Below are 19,567 nucleotides of genomic sequence, written 5' to 3'. Positions count from 1 at the left end.
ACAAACCTTTGGTAAACAAGCAAATTTAACAAAACATGCAAAAATAAATGACCAGTTTTCATTTTTTGGGATAGCTGAGAACAGCTAATCATTTAAACCACCTGTAAATGCCCTCTAAATAAATGTGTGCTGTGCTCTGGTTGGTTATGGGGGAATTTAGTTTACTTTACAGAAACCCAGGCTTTACATAGGGGCCCTTGCAAAAAACCTTCCAGTTAGACGAACATGCAAGACCATCACTGTGTCTGTCTCTAACAATAGGCATGATGTAATGTAACTCTCTCCTGTACCATAATCCAATAGGTATGCTCACAAATCTATTTTCTGCCTCCCAGCTATTGACTGCAGGTCCTAAAACAAACTCAAATATTCACTTTGAAACACTTTGAAAAAAGCTAAAGCAGATTATGCACAAAGGGAATCACATCATGTTGTATTGTCTGTAGGACTGATCTGTTCCGTGTCTTTAGCAGCGACACAGGCAGTGAAAGCAGATATTCTCTCTGTCACACTTCCAAGGAGCTCACACAAATGTTGTCACGCTAATTTGGTTAGGCCATCTCCCTGGCTTGCAGAGATAGATGGATGATTTTTTTGTCTTTTTAAAGAGATGATTCAGCATTGCTGTTGTGGGAGCCGCTCCTTCCCCGGTGCCTCGCGTTCAACAGCAGGATGCTTTCTTTTTTTTTTTCGTTCATTGGCGTCGGTCCACTGTGGGCTTTCACAATGATAGCTAGAACTGATGGGTGACTAGAAACAACACCAGGCTGCAGTTCCAAATCAGTTTCAACACACTCCCGCTAAATCCAAATTTCCCTGAAAAACGATTTTTACAGTTTCTTCAGTCTTGCAAAACATCTAGCAAATGATTTAGCATGAATGAGCCAAATGACACGGAGCTATGTGGCTTGTTTTTTCTCTCGGCTTCATAACTTCCATGGTAATGATCTCACATCTGTCTGAAACTCTTGGAGCATTTTATTGCATCCTTTCATTCAAATCCCTGGAACTCTGTCACCCATCTCTTTTTCAAGCATCTGTCCAACGTAACCAAGAGTGTTTACCGTTTACAAGCCTGTTCACAAGGTGTATGATTTTCTGTCAACATGTCAATCAAATCACAACTGTGATGAGAAATTATAGACCCTCACTTATCAAAGAAAGGTGGTTCTAGTATATCAGAGCGTGTGCTTTTGTTAAAATAGAGGTCTGTTTATCTCAGTTATGTTTTATGTTTTTAATCTGGGCTGCCTTTCATAAAATATATATCTATTCAGACAACTCTTATCTAAAAAATTATTTTTAAAGGTTTAATAGATTGTATGCACACATGAAATATCAGCTGTGTTGCTGCCATCAACACCTTTTTTTTTATAGATGTTTGAGCTCAGCCTGTTTTCAGTGTAGTCCTGTTTCTCTGACTGTGACTGGCTGGATGTGCTCTCTTTGTAATCTTACGTGGGGACTGCCTCGGAGCTCTCCTGCCTGGCTGTGTGTTTCCTGGACGGGGGGCAGCCTGTGGAGCTGATTGACAGCTGCCTTTTGTATCTCTACTTCTTTCTGTATGTCAGCTTCTGTCTCCTTGAACCCCAGTCGGCCTCAGAAGATGGCCGCTCACACTGAGCCTGGTTCTGCTGGAGGTTTCTTCATGTTAAAAGGGAGTTTTTCCTCTCCACTGTCGCTACAAGCATGCTTGGTGTGAGTTGATGCAATCAACTGGTTTTCCTCAGATAGAAAACTTTGAATCAATTTGAGTGTATGACCTGTTTGAACTACAGTATAAAGGACCTTCAGATGATCTGTTGTGAATTGGTGCTACACAAATAAATTGAATTGAATTGATTCATGCTATTAATAATCAATCTCAATACGTTAATGTTTAGTTTGTAGGTTTCTCTGGCTGTTCAGTAACTGCCTTCAGGGGGAATATGTAATGGGAGAAAACTGCAGAGATACTTTTGAAAGCCGCATTATTTATTATATCCAATTCTTTTTATCAACAAAGTTTTTGATCATAGACAAAAGTTCCGGTGCAGGGGTCAGCAGGTCACTGCTAAATATTCCCCCACTGGAGAACTGTTAATAGGTTATCTATTCATTCTCACTTTGCATGATCTCACATTATGTATCGAAGAACTTAGTATCAGTAAAGGTATAAACCTGTTTCTGAATCCGAGAATGTGCTCTGTGCTTTTTGTCAGAATAAAACCCAGGAATGCTGGAGATGCATCATTCATTTGGATGGGCTCTTAGGGATTTTTAAAATTTGTTGAATCACATAAAGTGAACCTGTCTGCAATGAAAGAGTCCATTTATTCCCTGTTACTGGCCTTCTCATTAACACCAAGATCATAGATCAAGCAATAATTATCCCGGATTTATTAAAAAGGCATCAAATTTCCCACCAGTGGAGAAATTCTCAACTTTCTCAGCAAATCGTGTGCCCTCTAATTGATCGGTTTGCTCAAACAATATTATTTTGTCAGGTTTGTTATGAATAATGCTTCTAGAAGTTAAGTTGATATGAAACATGTTTTAAAGATTTTGGCACAAGGGTTTAACAGAAGTCTCTGGGGATCAGATCTTCTTTCAATGCTATGATAAATAACTTCCATTGTTTTATGAATAATAAGACCAAAAATAATTCTGTAGAGAAATTTTATCACCGTTGATTTAAGATGATCTTATTCTACATGACTTAATTGATCTTTCACATCATCATTGAAGGACCCGAGGCTATTTTTTCTTTACAGGCATTCATGAACACCCATTGATATGCAAAATCCCATTACTTTGTGCTATAGTGTAAACTTTGAATTTGTTCACAATCTGCTGTTATCTTGTAGAAGATTATCTTATTGGATACTAGCACTAATTCTGCTGTCAACATATCCCAAAGTAACATTTCTGATTATCATTTTTGTCTTTGAGCTCAGGCTCCCTTATGTTTCCCTGCAGGACAACAATCTGAAACACATTAGTGACTCTACCTCTAAAAAACTTTACAAAATGAAGGTCTGAGAATGGTTATTTGAAGTCTGGACTTTAATTTCCTTAAGATGTTGTAGCATGTACCTGCACGGGTGGTTCATCCTTGAAATTCCTCCAGTTGGGCAGAAATAAAACAATCCAGCAAAGATTTGTAAAAGGTTTTGCAATAATGCCAACAGTAAAAGCCATTGCCGCCTATGGCAGTTGTTGCTGCCAGTTGTGGAACAGCCATTTATTAGAATAAGGGGCCAATTCATGCTGGGCCAAGTTTGGCTGGACAGTATTTCTTCCATAATAAAAAAGATTTTTATTTGAAAATAAAGGTTTATATTCACTTAAGTTATTTTGGCCCTCAGATGTAGTTTTTTTGATATTATGAAACATCTAAATGTGACCAAGCTAAAGCTAAAAAGAAATGTTTGCAGATATGTTGTTTTTCATTTATTGAAAACCTTTTTTATTATCACTATCCAGATATAAAGTAAAAATATCTTCAGAAGCAATCTTACATTTACAAAGTCAAAGAACCATGTCAAATCAATTTCCTCTTTGAAAGTCTACACCCAAACAGTTCGATTTTAGGAGTTTTGTGATCACAGCACATCCCAGGGAATTTTCGTCTTTGCTGCGGTATTGTTATCAACTTTCATCATGTATTCAAGCACGTTTGCTTATTCCCCTGAGCAGTTTCCCCAACACCCCCCAGAGGAACGCCATGAACTTGTTCTTTGCAGCCGTTTGCCGTTTCTTGTAGACACAGCACAAGCGGATGTAATAGCAAAGAGTGAAAGTTTCTGGTCCATTGAGGCCGCTGTTGGAACAAGAACAGGCGCCTCTGCCTCTGTGTGATCACTAAACATCCCTGCAACATGCTGAGTCTGGAAAGAATCCTCTGATCTTTTATTCCGTGGGAAAACAAATACAGACTTTTAATGTTGCAGTTTCACATCAGTTTGGATATTTGCAACTGGAATGTGTTGTTAACTCTTCAGTTGCATTGAAGTGTGCTCATTCTTACTGGTCCTGGTTTTAAAAAACGGCAAAGAAATGTGTTCAAGGGCACCACCATGTCGCTATGAAGTCATGTTAACGCTAAAATAATACTATGATAATTAGCCTACATTAATTATGTCCTGGCATATTATCCACCCTTGCACATAATTAAATAGCAATGGTTGTTAACAGTGAATTACTCTTATCTCTATGGTTAGAAAATGCTGTCTTTATTTAACAAGAGAAAAAATATATTACTGAAGTTAAAAGAGCTTTATTGGTATGTAATGTGAAATCTGAGACTGAGACCCATCTTGTCTCCAGAAATAGAAAATGCACGCAAGTATTGTGGTCAAACTTCCCAGCACATAAAACCTATAATGACAGGGGCTTTTTGCTGAGCTACACAATTTAGGTTTAAAACACCTATAGAGCTGCGTTTTATGCTGTGCTGCGCACTTTAAAGTAAAGAAAACTGGTTCATGTTACAAGAGGATCTAACTTATTTTCAGCTACTTTTATTCTGCTGATAAAATTAGACACACAGGATGTGCAACCACGTAAAAGATGCAACCAATTACTCTTTGTATTACCTTTGTATTGATTGTTTTTGTTTGAGGGTCTCAACTTAACATCAACTGCCTCATCAGCTACAGTACTTCCCATCCAATACAGAGTCATACGGTGTGGAGCTTCTTAACAGACCATCACATTGACATCTTAATAGGAGATATAAGTTCACACACACTTATAATCTAGGATATTTTAGTTTGAGATGCACCGATCCAGTTTTTTTACGATCCAATTTAATACCAATAATTGGACTGAGCGTTTCGGCCGATATCTAATATCGATCTGATTCAACTGTTGAATGAATGAGCCATATATCTTGTAATTTGATTCAAAGCTTTAGCTGTGATATAAACATTGTTTAAAAAAGGCAACAACTTAAAACAGATATAAATGTACTTTATATTATTTATTAACAAATAAGCAGCAAAATGAAAGACATAACAGTTCTATGTAAAGTGCACTGTATTTGATCTTTGATATCCAATATGAAATCACTGATATCAGATCTAGCTAATTACACGATATCAGAGCCGATCAAAGTTTTGGATCAGTGCATCTCTAATTTTAGGTACCAGCTGTTATACCATGTGGTAAGAAAGAGAAGCACCTGTGCAAAGCAACCATACAACATAAACATCTACATGGCTGACTTCACCAGGCTTTCCAAAACTCAATTCCAACCCAAACTTTGAAGTATTCTATCTGCAGTTTTACAATTTTAACAGTGTAAAATTTTATCTGCAGGGCAACTTTTAACAGTTATCAACTGTTTATGCGACTGCCTTAACTTGGCAACCCCTAAAACCTCTTTTATAGGTTGCAAAGGAAGAGCGTCTGAGCGGGAGGTTCACCTTACATGACAACAACAACCCCATACAGCTAGAGATTGCAGTGAAATAGTTTATGTCAAAAGAATTGCATGTGTTGTGAAGGTTTACTCAAATCCAGTCATAAATCCATATAGCAATTTTTCCCAAGAATTACAATTCACATACATCTTCACTCTACTTTAATCGTACTTCCATTATTTTTGTAAAAAAAAAAAAGGGTAGGAAAGAATTTTGAAAACATAAAGCTGTGTTTCATTTTTAATTTGTGCACTATTTACAATATACACATGAAATAATAATTTCAACAGGCCAAATTAGTCCTCCTTTTCTAAATTCAACAACTACAATTACACTTATTGTAAAAAACTGATCAAAGACATATCAGGGGTGTTTTTTTTAGCTGTCAAAACCACTAATGTTGCTAACCAGCAGCTAACCACACAAACCACTCTAACCTGGGTTTTCTTCACATTTACCAGCAAAACAGTACCATGTTGCTCTTTTCATTTTATATTTAGTCTTAAGAAGCAAGCTGACAGCCAGCTTAGCCACTCATTGCTAACTTAAAAGGTCATGCTGTTGGATATCACACAATCTGTTTGTAATGCTAAGTTTTTGACCAGAAGGTTCTAGGAAAATACATCTGGACTCAAAGACTATCTTTCTTTTCTTAAATTTATGTTTTTACATAAATATGTAAAAACAAGACTGGAAACATATTTTTGGTTTAAACCCCATTTCACGTGACGCACTATGACAGATAGTGAAAGAAGATGGATGAAAAAATAGACAACGATGGTACATGATGTTTCATTTTTTTTAACTGTACTTTCAAAAATCATTTTCCTAGTATGATATTTTCTATTTTTCATTCATTGCTTCAGTTTAAGGCATCACAATAGCCCAGTTTGTAGCACTATTATGTTGCAGCAAGAACATCCTGGGTTTAAATCCTAGCCTAGTATCTTTCTGCATTAAGTATGCATGGTAGCCCTGTGCATGTAAAGGTTCCCCAGCTTCCTCTCGCAGTAAAAAAAACAAACAAAAAACCATGGCTGTTAGGTTTAATGGTGTCTCTAAATTGTTGTGTGTCTCCATGTTGTCTTATGGACAACCAACCTATCCAGGGTGTACCCTTCTTTTTGCATTAAGACTTAAAAATATGGAGGCACCAGATTCTTGCAACCCCTGAAGGACAAGTGCTAAAGAATGGAAGGTTACAGTTTTAACAATTAATAGCCTTATTTTATATACTTTAAAATTACACATTTATGTCTCAAGTACTATTTTCAAATTTGTTGTATTTATTCATTAGTGCTTGAATGATGTGCTAAAGCTAAAAATATAATTCTAATACTGGAGTGCTTAATCATGGTTAATGGTGTAGCACGTTTATATAGCTTCTTATCTATTATGTAATATTCTTATATTTAAATAGTATTTACACATGGAAAGACATATTACAGTACTACCATGTGTTACAAGTTTTTTTATTTATCTCCAATTATCTTTAATCTATAAAATTTTAAAGTTATTATATAGGTTATGCTATAATAAGTAATCATAATAATTCAGTTGGTAGTTAGTTTGTCAGTTGCTCTCAATGCTAAATAACCACCCTCTTGTTGGGGGAACAGGAGAAAAACAGCAGAGATTTCTTCTTAAGCAGAGTTTTTGATTAACAGCTTTGTTTTCTCCGTAAAGCTTTAGAGTCGCTCATGAGTGAATGTCAGTTTGGCAAAAAGAATTCTCTTTATATCAACAAACTTTTGAATCCTGAACAATAGGCCAAGCTCACTCAAGGGCAGGTCATTAGTAAATCTTTCCCATCTGCCAACATAATAATAGCCCCTGTATTCTATCCATGCTCTCTATGAACAATCTCACTGACAAATTGCCAAGATTTGACAACAGTAAAGGGTATAAATGTCTGCATCTTAATCCATGGATCTGGTTTTTGTCTTTTCCTGATTTTTTGTTAGAGCCTGACAGGGTTTTTTTTTCCAATCATGCTTCCATATGGTCTTTTTTTAATAACAGTAACCTTATATTCCACCCGTTTCTGGCTTTCTGTGCAAAGCTAACACATGAACTGGCTTTAAAATCATGCTCAGTGGAAATTCATTACCCTTATAACCCACAATATCAAGTTTTGACAGAGAGTGAAATTCTCAACAGGAACAGGGGCCCTGATAACACTGGCACCAGGATGTACTGTATGTGAATAATTCAGCAGCATTTACAGTGAATACCTTCCCTTTAATCTGTCAGAAAACCTCCCACATTGCTTCACTATCATGTTTGTACGATCAGTCTTTGTCTCAACTTTCCACACTGGGGCATAATTGGTTCCTTGTTGTGCCAGTTGCATCAAGCTTTTCAGACAGAGATACGTTTCACTAAAAGCCAAACCTGGCCACAGGCAAGTTTCTTGATTAATGCTGGCAATGACAAGCAAGTGTCTTCCTGAAACCCGTCATGTTCTTAGCACGTACTGACAAAGACATATGTGTTCCTGGGCTGTCTTTATTTTTGGCCTCCATTCAAATGCGGCTTCGCATAAGTTGATTTTATTATATATTTATTTTTCATTGCTTTAAGGCTCAGTTGCTTTACTGCTGGCATTAATTTTCCAGATGAGAAATTGCACACACCACAATGATTTTAATTTTCTCTTTAACGTCAGATTAATATTTATTTTTTTCTAACACTACGCTGAGGGAAATATTTTTTATATCAGTTAAGTGGCTGTGACTGCACAATCTTGCTCTTGACGACGCCGCTGCCTGTAAGCTTTATGTGCTGCTGCTTTATCAGAATTGCTTTTTTTGTTTGCTTGTTGTTTTTTTTTTAGCAGCTCTGAGCTAAATCCTGCTTCCAACAATGTTAGCCTTTGATTTTACAGTGCAAACTCTGTCTCTGAAACACACAGCAGCACCCACTGAAGCCCACGCCCCAAGCTTCAAACAGCCCACCAGTAACCCAACAGGTTATATCACTATCATGTTGTTCTCTGCAACCAACGGGTAGCACTAATATGGCTTTGTTAGGGAAATAACAACCCCAATAAATGAATGGATTCAGTTACTGTGGCACAGATTTCCAGCACTATAATGGTAAAACAGCTGGGCTCCATGAATACGGCCCACTGTGTGCATCCAATTTGTGAAAGCTTAAATTCTCTTGAACATAAGAGCATTGCACAATAGACACAATGCATTTATTTGTATGTGCATGGTTCCTCCAGCCTGTCCCCTTTATGAGAAAATAGTTCGAAATTGCTGCTAAACTGCCAGTCTCACCCACACAAACCTGGAATCGAGGACTTTATGATTTTCTTTCCTTTTTTACATCGAGCTAAATAAGAACAGATATTCACAATGACATTCAGGCTAATCTACACCCACTTTAGCTCATTCTGCTCTAGCTGTCTAAGAAAAGCTTACATTAAATTTGCTGAAGCCTTATGAGGCTGGTTGAAAGGATTTAATATGTGTCCTTATCTGTGTGTTGCGTGCTGCAACCACTCACTTGAAGCTGTGGTTAAATGTGAAGAAAACATAAAACAAAAACAAGCTGCATTTCATACCGTTTATTTACTGTAAGTTGCATTAATTGAAACCATGCTTAAACACCTCAAGGTTTCAGCTTCCTGCAGTTTAGCTTTTGATTTATTAAGACCACTTATGCAAATGGAGTCAATCGCAATTTTCCAATTGGAATACCTGCGGCACAACCAGAGTCCCAGATGCTACAGCAGAGCTCTCAAAACAACAGATGATGGGAGAAAACTCCAGCTGTTTCAGAGGCCAGCAGATCAGGGGCTGCCAGAAGTTTAAAAATACAGCAGGGGCTTGTCAGCTCTTGATTCATTAAGATGTAATAACACCAAACACTGCTTCTTTAGAGTATATTAGATCTTTGTCTTTGAAACAGATTAATCATACTTTTGTTAAGTGAAGCAAAGGGTGTGACAGAGTTACGCTGGCTTGGTTCTACCTCTGTCAAATAACAATTCCTCAGTGAATTTGGCCAAAATCCGTTTGCAGACCAATGCAAGGTCATGCACTGTATGTAATTAATTTATCTATGTAGAAGGTACAATTTTAAGTTGCCCAATAAGGCCAAACTTCGATTCATTTTATAATAAGATAGAAGTATACAGACTTTACTTATTTTGTTTAATTAATACAAAAAAATGAAAATATCAGCAGTTTTTTTCTTTTTCAACCCCAATGTTTTTACTTTCTAGAACCACCTGCAGATGCATTTGCAACACCAAGTATTTTAGGTTATGTTTCTACCAGTATGTGAAATTTAAAGACTGATATATTTTGCTCATCTATGATAGCAAAATAGATCTAAATCTCAAATCTTGGCTCTAACATTTGCATGTGATTTTGTTTTGAGTCTCAAAGAATGTGAAATTTCATCCCCCTGTCTAAACTAAGCAACAAACCTCTGAGGCCTTCATTGAACAGCTTTAAAACCGAGATCACATTGGATAGACTTATTTGATGAGGTAACTACTTGTAATGACTTAATGAGTAAAGAGGAGATTCAAATAAATGTGAACCCTATACTCAATTCAATATAGCGCCAATTCACAACACATGTCATACAACTTTTATCTGGAAAAAATGTTGAAAACAATGGATGTTGTTGAGTGTGATCTCTACTGCCATCATCCGCTGGGGTATTAGCATCAAAGCAAATGACAAGCAAAAGAGGGCCCACTCTTCTAGAAACTCCTCTAGAGATTCTAGAGTTTATTTCACATAGAGTGATTCTTCAAGAAGTGAAGAAGATCAAAGAAAACAGTGAGCATCCTCTTCAGAAGATTTTTAAGCAACAACAAAGTGTACTCAGTCAGAAGCTTCTCCAGATGCGGTGCAAGACGGATCGTTACAGAAGATCGTTTCTGCCTACAGCTATCAACACCTACAACACCTGGATAACAAATAAACTATGAGTTAATGCAACCTTTAAATTCCCTTTGGGATTAATGAAGTGTTTTTAATTGAGGTGAATCGTTCTCCTTTAATTCATCACAAAACATCATTGCTGTTCTATCATCTGATTTAAAGACACTGCATTTTGTATTTGATGAAAAGATGTGATAAAGCTCTCCGAATACTTCTCCAAGGCACTATAGCAGCTAGAGCAAACCCCCCCCCCTGCAGAAAACTGTGTTTAGAAGAAGTGAATTATGGGTAAACACCAACCTGAACCAATCCTCTGAGGTGTTCCAGCACACCCTCCATGGGAAGATGCTGGAAGAAATTGTTTCTCAGGTTAAGACGGGACAGATTGACTCCGGAGAACACACCAACAGGGAGGCTCCGCAAGATGTTGGAGTTGAGAAACAACAACTGCAGGGATGGCATAGAGTCAAAGGTGCCGGGATCTACAACACGGATGTAGTTGTACTCCAGGTAAAGGAACCTAAAATCAGGAAACAAAGAGGTGGATACAATCAGTGTTTACAACAAAAAGGACAAATAAAATGGGCCACAGTATTATAACATCATATAAAAAAAAATCCAAGCTACGGGTTGTGGAGCCCTCTTTTATCTCTCCATGACAAATACACTGCTGAATATTCATGTTTCAGTATCATAGCAGGAATTTGATTTAATCTCCTCTTTGCCTGTTCACAAACTGATCAACATCAAATGATGTCAAATTTCACACAGAAGTCTGTTTATCAATCTTTTTTTTTACAACACTGCTGGTTTGTGTTGTTTGTTTGTTTTTAATTAGTAGAAATATATGGGATGTACTTTGCTATGCCAGTCTGGGATTTAGCACTCTTTCGTTTCTGAAGAATCCACTGAAATAAAAACACATCTCTTAGAGAAAAGAAGTGTCATCAAGAAAAAACCTGCAACACTTTGTTTATATAAGCATCCACAATCTGCTTATACTTTGTTCAGCCACCCTTTGTTTCATTTGTAGCATTCAGTTTTCTCAGGAACACATCTGCAGTTATACAGCATCTGATTACCTATTACTGAAGCTCAACCATCCCAGCTGGACTTTTGTTGCATTTGTTTATTTGCATACTATAGTTAACTCAGAAATTCCAAGGGATCAAGAGCTATCTTAAACAAAAGTATGAGACAGGGAAGAACAGTAATAGTGCAAAAATTGGATGCTTCTCCATAAAGGATAAAAACACAAGACAGATTGGTGAAGGTGGCTGCCAAAAGCCTAAACTATAAGAATAGCAGGAATCATCTAGTCAGGTACTAAAAGATGCGTTTCTTCTAAACAAAATATCTCCAGCTAGCTAGAATCTCCCTAAATCTACTTTCAGGAAACAAAGAGGCTAAGCTTTAGGTTTGGATGGGAGCACATTTCTTAGCCAGATGTATATACTGAAAGCATTTAAAGAAGGCAATGTATGGAATATCTGCATTTCCTCAGGAGGAGCAACATTGCAGAGTTACCTGAACAAAATTACACCAAACTTAAAAGGTTGGGCCATAGATCCAATTGCTATTTTGCATCTTAAAGCAACACTGCAGCGCTCCATGCCTACAGTGGTGGTACTCTGAGGAGCCATTTTCTTGGTTTGGACCTAGACTTTTTAATAAGGTATGACAAGTCACAAGAAACAAAATAGTTCTGATAATTTTGACCACCTAAAGAAGGCTGTGGATAGGAGTTGTCCTTACAGCCTGACAGATATTGAAAACCTCTTCAAGGTAGAGTGGGCAAATACAGAACATTGAAGTCATTATCAGGATTTCATTTTAAATTGACAGAAACCAAGCATTTTAAAGAGGGTGTGAAGACTTTCTATATCCACTGTAGACCCAGTTCAAAATACTCATAGTGCTCTGTCACCATTTAGCACTTAACAAAGGCTAACGAGAGGTTAAGAGGAAGACATTTCCCATGTCCGCAGAGGATCTTTATTATTGATTAATAGTCAGATTAATGGCTGCAGATTTTCTTAAACCTGTCTGGAAATATAAAGACGCTACTGCTGAGATCTGAAGCTTGAATGACTTATCATTCTTTAGATAGAAAGTGTATGAGCTCTGTTCTGTTGTCCATATTAATGTTTAATGCACTTACCGAAAGTAGATATGCATTATGTACGGATGAATCATCTCTTTGAGCTTAATCTGACAATTATATACATATGCATCGATGTGACAAGCCTTTTCCTAAACACAAAATCCTGCCATCATCCTGACACCTTGCTGTCTTATCAACACCTCTGTATGCAAATACCAAAAAACATTAATTTTCACATTGTCACTCAGAACCAGGCTTACAACTCAACTGGAGCATTGCATCAGACAGCGTGACTAAGTAATGACAAACATGGTGGGGAATGGGAAACCTTTATTTCAATCAAACTCCAGCATTATAGTAATCAAGGTTTTCAGCTCTATGCTGTGGCAGGATTATAAAGAAATTAATTCAACTCTTTTAACCAACAAATCTCTAAGTACCTTAAGCTGACGTGTGGCATTGGTTTAAGAATTTTGTTTGAAGTGCAAAGAGGGGAAGGGTGTGTTTGAAATGCTGAGCGATGCAAATCTTTCTCACCTTAGGCTCTGCAGGCCTAGGAACATGTGGGGACTCAACCGATCCAAGTTATTTCCATTCAGGAAGAGGGTCCTCAGGTTCATTAGAGTGGAGAAGGCCCCCTCCTGGAGGTAACTGATGCGGTTGTTTCCAAGGTTAAGCAGGTCAAGGCTGGAGAAGTTCCAGAAGTCCGTACGATAGAGCTTTTGGATTAAGTTCCCCCCAAGGAAGAGCTTCCGGCCATTGAGGGGCCGAGGTATGAGCTCAGACATGTTACGGAACCCGCTCTCTTTGCAGTTCAGTGTTTGACCCAGATCTGCAATGTGAAGGTTGCAGGTGCAACGGATGGGGCAGATGATGGGTATGGGGGGTCGTGTTTGGTAGCCTGCAATAGGGGGGTTCTGGTTGGGCATCAAACTGCGAGCTGTAGGGGGAACCCTGGAGGGCCGAGGTCTTTTAGTTGGCCGTGGCTGCCTCTCTCTTTCCTTACGCTCTGATGAAGAAGAGGATGATGAAGTGGAGGACGTGTGAGTGCTCTGTCGGGAGCCATGCACCATAGATGATGGCTTCGTCGGCCTGACCCTCCCCGTATGGGAGTTGTGTTTAGAGTTTGGGGGCAGAGGCTGGGGCTGGGATCCCTCTGATGGAGTGCCTCTCTCTCCTTGCAGCTCTTTATCCGGCAGGTCAGCACACAGCTCTTTGCGGGGGATTTCCCTCAGGTCCTTTCCATGCAGATGAAACGGGTATTCGCAGGTAACATCCCCGACTACAGCCGTGTAGGGGATCTGACCCAACCACTGCAGTAGCTGCACTGCCTCGCAGCTACAGTTCCAGGGATTCTCCTCCAGCTGTAGCTCCATCAGGGATCGGCCAATGTACTCCAGCGTCCCAGCATATGCCAAGCTCTTCAGACGATTTCCCCGCAGGTCCAGATGAGTCAGAGACACAGATCTGGAGTAGGAGGGAGAGGATGAATAAGATTAAAGCACAAACTGCAATAAAGAAAATTCTGTTTTTATTGGATAATGAATTCATCTGCTGTGATGTGACATATAGCGCAGTGCAAAAGCATTCATATCTTTTGTGCTTTTTCACATTCTTTCGCATCACGACTGCAAAATTGTATTTTAGTTGAATTTTATTTGATAGACCATCACAAACAAAAGTAGTAATATTATTGGAGGAAAAATACAGTCTTCAATGTTTTTGCAAATGAAAATCTGAAAATGCAGAATGTATTTATGCTCAGGCACTGAGAATCAATACTGCCAAAATCCTTTCATTTTGTTTGGGCATAATGTTTAGTTTAGGATAATCGACATGCAGGTAGGTAAACTTGGCTTAGTTAAAACTCTTTGCAGTATCTGAGAAAAGTTCTTCCTTTCTATAATAACCTGTTATTGAGGTCCAGTTTTTTATTTCAACTCATACAAATTTCTTTACCTGTCCCTGGTAAAAAAAAAATCCCCTGCATGATGTTGGTGCCACCATGTTCCAAATGATAAGTAGGGTGTTTAAAGTGATTGCAGTGTTAGTTTTCCTGCAAGACAATTTTGGATTGAAAAGCTACATTTTGACCTCATCTCACAAAAACACTTTCTCTCACACATTTGTCATGTCCTCTATATGGACTGTAGCAAATTGGACTTCTTATGGCTTTCCTCTTGCCACTTTTTCTTAAAGGAAAAGTGAAATGCAATTCTTATGGTTGATGTGCCAGCCCCACTTAATATTGTTTGAGAACCTAACCTATCTGTTTGTGCTTAAAAAAAAACAACAGCTGAATTTATATAGAGAATAAATCCCACTCAAATGGACTTTGTTACCTGTTTCTGAAGACATCAGTAAAAGGTCAGAACATTTTTTTAGATTCTTATCTATAAATCTTCAGAAAACCAAGTGTCTTTCCACTTGAATAATGAAGCACTTTACATTGGTCAATCACATTAGAGCAGTTCCAATATAGCATGTTAAAGTTTGTGGTCGTGACTAATTGTGAAAAGGTTCAAGGGATATGAGTGCTTTTGCAAGGCGCTGTGTATGCTCTAGAATAACCCTGCCTCAGCAGAACTCTGACTAACCGTGCCTGGCAGTGATATTTCTACAGATCGGTCCTTGCAAAATTAAAAAGCTTCGGAGTAAAATAATCAGAATGTAACCTGAACAGATGAGCAGGCAGGATGGGAATCAGATTATCATTCAGTATGAGAACCCGAAGCTTGTAGAGAAACCTTAGAGCGCCGCTGTCGATTCGTTTGATCACATTGTAGTCGGCCTACAGGAAAGAAAAAAGAAATGAAGCAATTTGGACAAAGCTGCCATTGCTGCTGACCAGGACTTAAGGACTCGGTATTTCAAACTTACACCTAAACATTCTTTTACCCTGTTTCAACCAGACCACCTGCCGATTCATGTCTTTTTCTGGCATGAAAATGAATTGTACTCTTGGGCAGACTTATCAATAATAAAGTCAATCACGGATAATTAGGACTGATTGTGTCCTCAAGCCTACCTGGAGGTATTCCAGAGCCTCTAGGCCAGCGAACGTGTCATTTCTGAAGACCTCCAGCTTGTTCTCATGGAGGTACAGGCGCCTCAGTTTGGCTAACCCGTTAAAAGCCCCCACTCGGATATCCTGAAGTCCATTGTTGCCAAGGTTCATCGAGACTGCGTTGCCAAGGTGCTGAAACCCGTTGCTATAGAGACGTCTGAAAGAGTTCCTCTGGAGGTTGAGTTTGAAAGGGCGGATCCATGACTGTGACACCTGGATGATTAATTACAGCTCTGATTACTTAGTTTATTAATTATGGGAGGGGAACAATAAGAACAAGCCATAAGACACAACAAAGGCAATATATTAGCAATGGAGATTCGGCATTTTAACAAGATTAATGACACTGTTGTGAAGCCTGTGATAAATGAGGACAAAAGGGGTACCTGGCTGGCATTGGTGAAGCCCCGCCCATCACAGTGCACGTGCAGCACGCCCTCTTTGACCTCGCATGTGCACGGCTCGAAACACGGCTCGTCCACTTCCTCCTCAGAGTTGTCCACCAGAGGGGTGTGAGTGGAGGTGGGGGTAGGGGTGGGGCCGTGCGACGCCTGGGACAGGCACACACACCCCAGGGCCACCGCCAGAGTGACCCACTGCATCCTACTGCTTCTCCCTTTCAGCTCAGCAGCCTGGGGCTACGACGCGGCATCAGGGCCTTTATCTCACTGCCAGACCAGGGAAACATGCATACATTTCAATGAGACGCACACACACAGGATCAGGAAAGGACAAACAAACAGGGAAGTAGAAGGAGAAGTAATTTCAGGATGAATCAGATTGGTGATACATCATAAGCATATTCAAGCAGGCTGGAAATAAATGTTAAATCACCCAGGCTGTTGAGCCATGGGGAAAGCTTTCCTTATATAGAAATAATGATGTATAGACCCGCTGCCGGCTATAGTTCGCCATGACATGAGTCAAACTAGAGGAAACATACGGTGCCATGCAAAAACATTTGCATCCCATGATATTCTTTACCCTATCTCCTATTCCAACCAGAAACCTCACCCTATTTTATGTGATACACCTACACAAAATGCTTCCTATTTGTAAAATGGAAAAATACTGAAGCATGGTTTGAGAAATATTTTACACATCAAAACCTGAAAACATTTAGCATGCATTTGAATCCAGTCCCCAGGAAGCAATCATTCCTTCAACCACGGTTCTGCCCTCAGTGGTATTAACATTGATAAGCAGAGAGACACTCCTCGACAACGTGTGTTGCAATAATAACTGACAAACGAATGTGCATTCAGATACATTCATAATGTAAACATTCATTACAAAATAGACATAAGCAGATGCAATAACAAGTGGGCAATAAAAGAGATGCTTTTCATCTCATGCCTCAAAAGCAAATGGAAACAATAACATATATTAGATTATAGTAAATATATGCAATAGCATAAGTTTCGTAACTGTAAAATAAACAAAACATTCAAAAGAGAAATGTAGCCTATATAAGTTTTACATGGCTTGACCAAAAACTACTCTGCATGTTTGCTGTTAACAAAATCTCCCAGTACAAATGACAAATTACTCATAAACTAGAGCTTCATAAAGAGATTAGTTCAGAATAGGTTAATAACTCAGAGTATTTAAACATGGTGATTTAATTGAAGTAACAAACTAATGGAAGGAAGTGGATTGTGCAGCATTAATTCTTTAGTCTCTTATACAGTACCAATTGTGAAAAACGACATGATTCAATCATTTTTGAATTTTCATTGTAGAAAAAAAGCAATCCAAGAGAGAGTTTGGGTTTGTTATATGAAACAAATCCATTGGTTGTTATTCAGGCTGCTTTTGCTGCAATATTTAGAAAACAAATCTCCAATCAACGCGGGGGATTTAAGAAGTGCACAGTCTATTTTCTGGACAATCTTTACAACTTTAAAAATTCTGGATCTGCTGAAAAGATTTGTGAAACAGCGTGGCAGATCAGAATGACCTTGCTTTAACATCAGGATCGCTGGTGACTCAAAGCAAACGCTCTCCATGGTGCTGAAATGTGATGACTTGTAGGTTGAAATGTTAAGAATTTGACCTAACCGTTTTAAGTTTTTCTGCAAAAGAGCAACCTGTGTGTGGAAAGGAATTTCTTATGGCCCATACATAAAAATTTAAATTTTTTTGATTCACTTAATTTTGTGTTAAATTCTTAATTCTGATGTATTCTTGTTATTGGATCTTCAACAGAAACATTCTTTTTTGTTGTTTTTACAGAAAAGCTAGCCTTGGTTCTGATAGCCCATGCATTGAAAAATAACCTTTTTATGTGTCTTAATGGTCCTGCTCTGAAGGCCTCAAAAGTTAGCGCCTATGGATCATTAGGCCATGAAGCTGAATAAGCGGCTTGACGACCAAAGGTTTTGCATACATCATACAACATTATAGAGATTTAAATGTCTAGGATCCATAACATAACAGCTAGTAAATGTATATTGATTAGGATGAACGCACTAACAGTTTGTCATGGTGTGTTCCATAATGTACCATGTTATTACCTTTTAATACAAAAAAGAGCAGCTGCTGCGATTTTTAATAGCAGCCACATAAATTAACCGCGCTACTACAGTACGTAATGCAGGAGAAACTTAAATAAAATTGTGTTCATGGATTTTATTACTTTTTTCAGAGGTTATATTGAAATGAAGATTAAATGTTATTTCATTAGTTTATGAAAGCAGGATCTATGCCATCATTACATAATGCGGCAGAGCACTACCTCTTTGGCAAATTTTATTATATGTCAGCTCAACTGTCTTGGACATTTAGGCTGAAATTTAAAACACTAGCCTGTTTTCTGTGCAAAACATTTTTGAGATATCAGACAGTAGAAGAAAGAAAAATAAAAAATATAAAAGACAAATATAAAATATAAGACTAAAATATAGTCTAACAGCAGCTTCATTATTGGTTTTAGACCTGGACTTTGACTGAGTAACTGTAACACATGAATAGGCTTTGACCTAAACCATCAGGATCGAGCTCCGATGGAAGGTCAACTTTTACTTTTACATCCTGCAACAGGTTGTCTTTACACCATCTTCTATTTTCTTGCTAAAAAAGCGCAAACCCCTAGCATGGTGCTGCCACTATGTCGGATCTCTGAGGTTTTTCACAGAATGGCTGTATTTACATAAAGCATGTTAAGATTTAAATCACACTTGACTAATTAGTTGATTTTTTAAAGCTCTTTGGTATCAGAATTCAGTTTTTTTTATAAGCAAATATAAAAGCATGTAGTGTTTGATGGCACTTTAGCGTGATGTGCTACTTTGTAATTATCTAAGGAAAGAAACAAAAGAGAATTACCTTTTTAGGTGATGATTTGACAAAATGTAGAAAATTTGAGCAGTTTAATATTTTTTTGACAGCTAAGACTAATCCACCAACAATGCTTTGGTGTCCAGGTGATGCAATGAAAGCCATTATATTGCCAATTCAAATACTGGCATTGTAAATGCAAAACTAAAACACGGACACATGGGCTAGCTCACTTGAGAATCACATTTACCATGTTCAGGATGGCTTTTTGGGACAAATAGGGGACGAAAAACAAAATAACAGCTGTGATGAATATATTCATCTGTATTCTCAAATGGCCGGCAAAGCTGAAATGTCACGCGAGTGTTGTTTTAATGTATGCAATATGAATATGAGTAAATGCAAATCAGATTCATAATGCCTCAGTCTAATGAACTGCTCCATTTAATAGGATGAATGGCAATCAGGGAACACAGAGGGGGTGAGGCTCAAACTACCCGAGATTATCAATCAGCAAAAATATGTTGGGTTATCAACAGCCATCGGGACCTGTCATAGTCATTATTGTGATAATGACAGTGGAGCTGGAGCACTGCTGCAAATCAAAACTCTTCAAAATTTTTCAAAAGCGGGTTGATGTGGAGGCAGCATGTTGACAGGCTGAAGCATGGACCAATACTGATAGTGGGGGTGATGTAATAGGAGCAGGATTACTGCATGTTTTTCATGGCCAAATCCAGTACTTTACCACAGTCAGATTAGAAGATTTCTCCATTAACGGATGGATGGATGGATGGATGGATGG

General features: G+C 38.3%; 1 protein-coding gene across 2 annotated transcripts in view; it reads right to left on the bottom strand.

The window, feature by feature from the left end:
• The window catches only part of LOC107093024 (SLIT and NTRK-like protein 3), a 28,431-nt gene that overhangs the window by 6,548 nt on the left and 2,316 nt on the right, over nt 1-19,567 (bottom strand). For both annotated transcript variants that reach the window (XM_015387821.1, XM_015387822.1), the window contains exons 2-6: nt 15,870-16,151; nt 15,445-15,696; nt 15,092-15,207; nt 12,954-13,883; nt 10,613-10,832 (exon numbers count right to left, since the gene is read on the bottom strand). In XM_015387821.1, the coding sequence (XP_015243307.1) occupies nt 10,613-10,832; nt 12,954-13,883; nt 15,092-15,207; nt 15,445-15,696; nt 15,870-16,085 (1,734 nt within the window). In that variant the 5' untranslated portion in view covers nt 16,086-16,151. The remainder of the gene's footprint in view (nt 1-10,612; nt 10,833-12,953; nt 13,884-15,091; nt 15,208-15,444; nt 15,697-15,869; nt 16,152-19,567) is intronic.

The sequence above is a fragment of the Cyprinodon variegatus genome, unplaced genomic scaffold (genome assembly GCF_000732505.1).
Source record: "Cyprinodon variegatus isolate N-32 unplaced genomic scaffold, C_variegatus-1.0 Scaffold404, whole genome shotgun sequence".
In the NCBI taxonomy this organism is placed as follows: Eukaryota; Metazoa; Chordata; class Actinopteri; order Cyprinodontiformes; family Cyprinodontidae; genus Cyprinodon; species Cyprinodon variegatus.
Note: the sequence above shows the minus strand (reverse complement) of the source record. Positions and strands in the feature narration are given on the sequence as shown.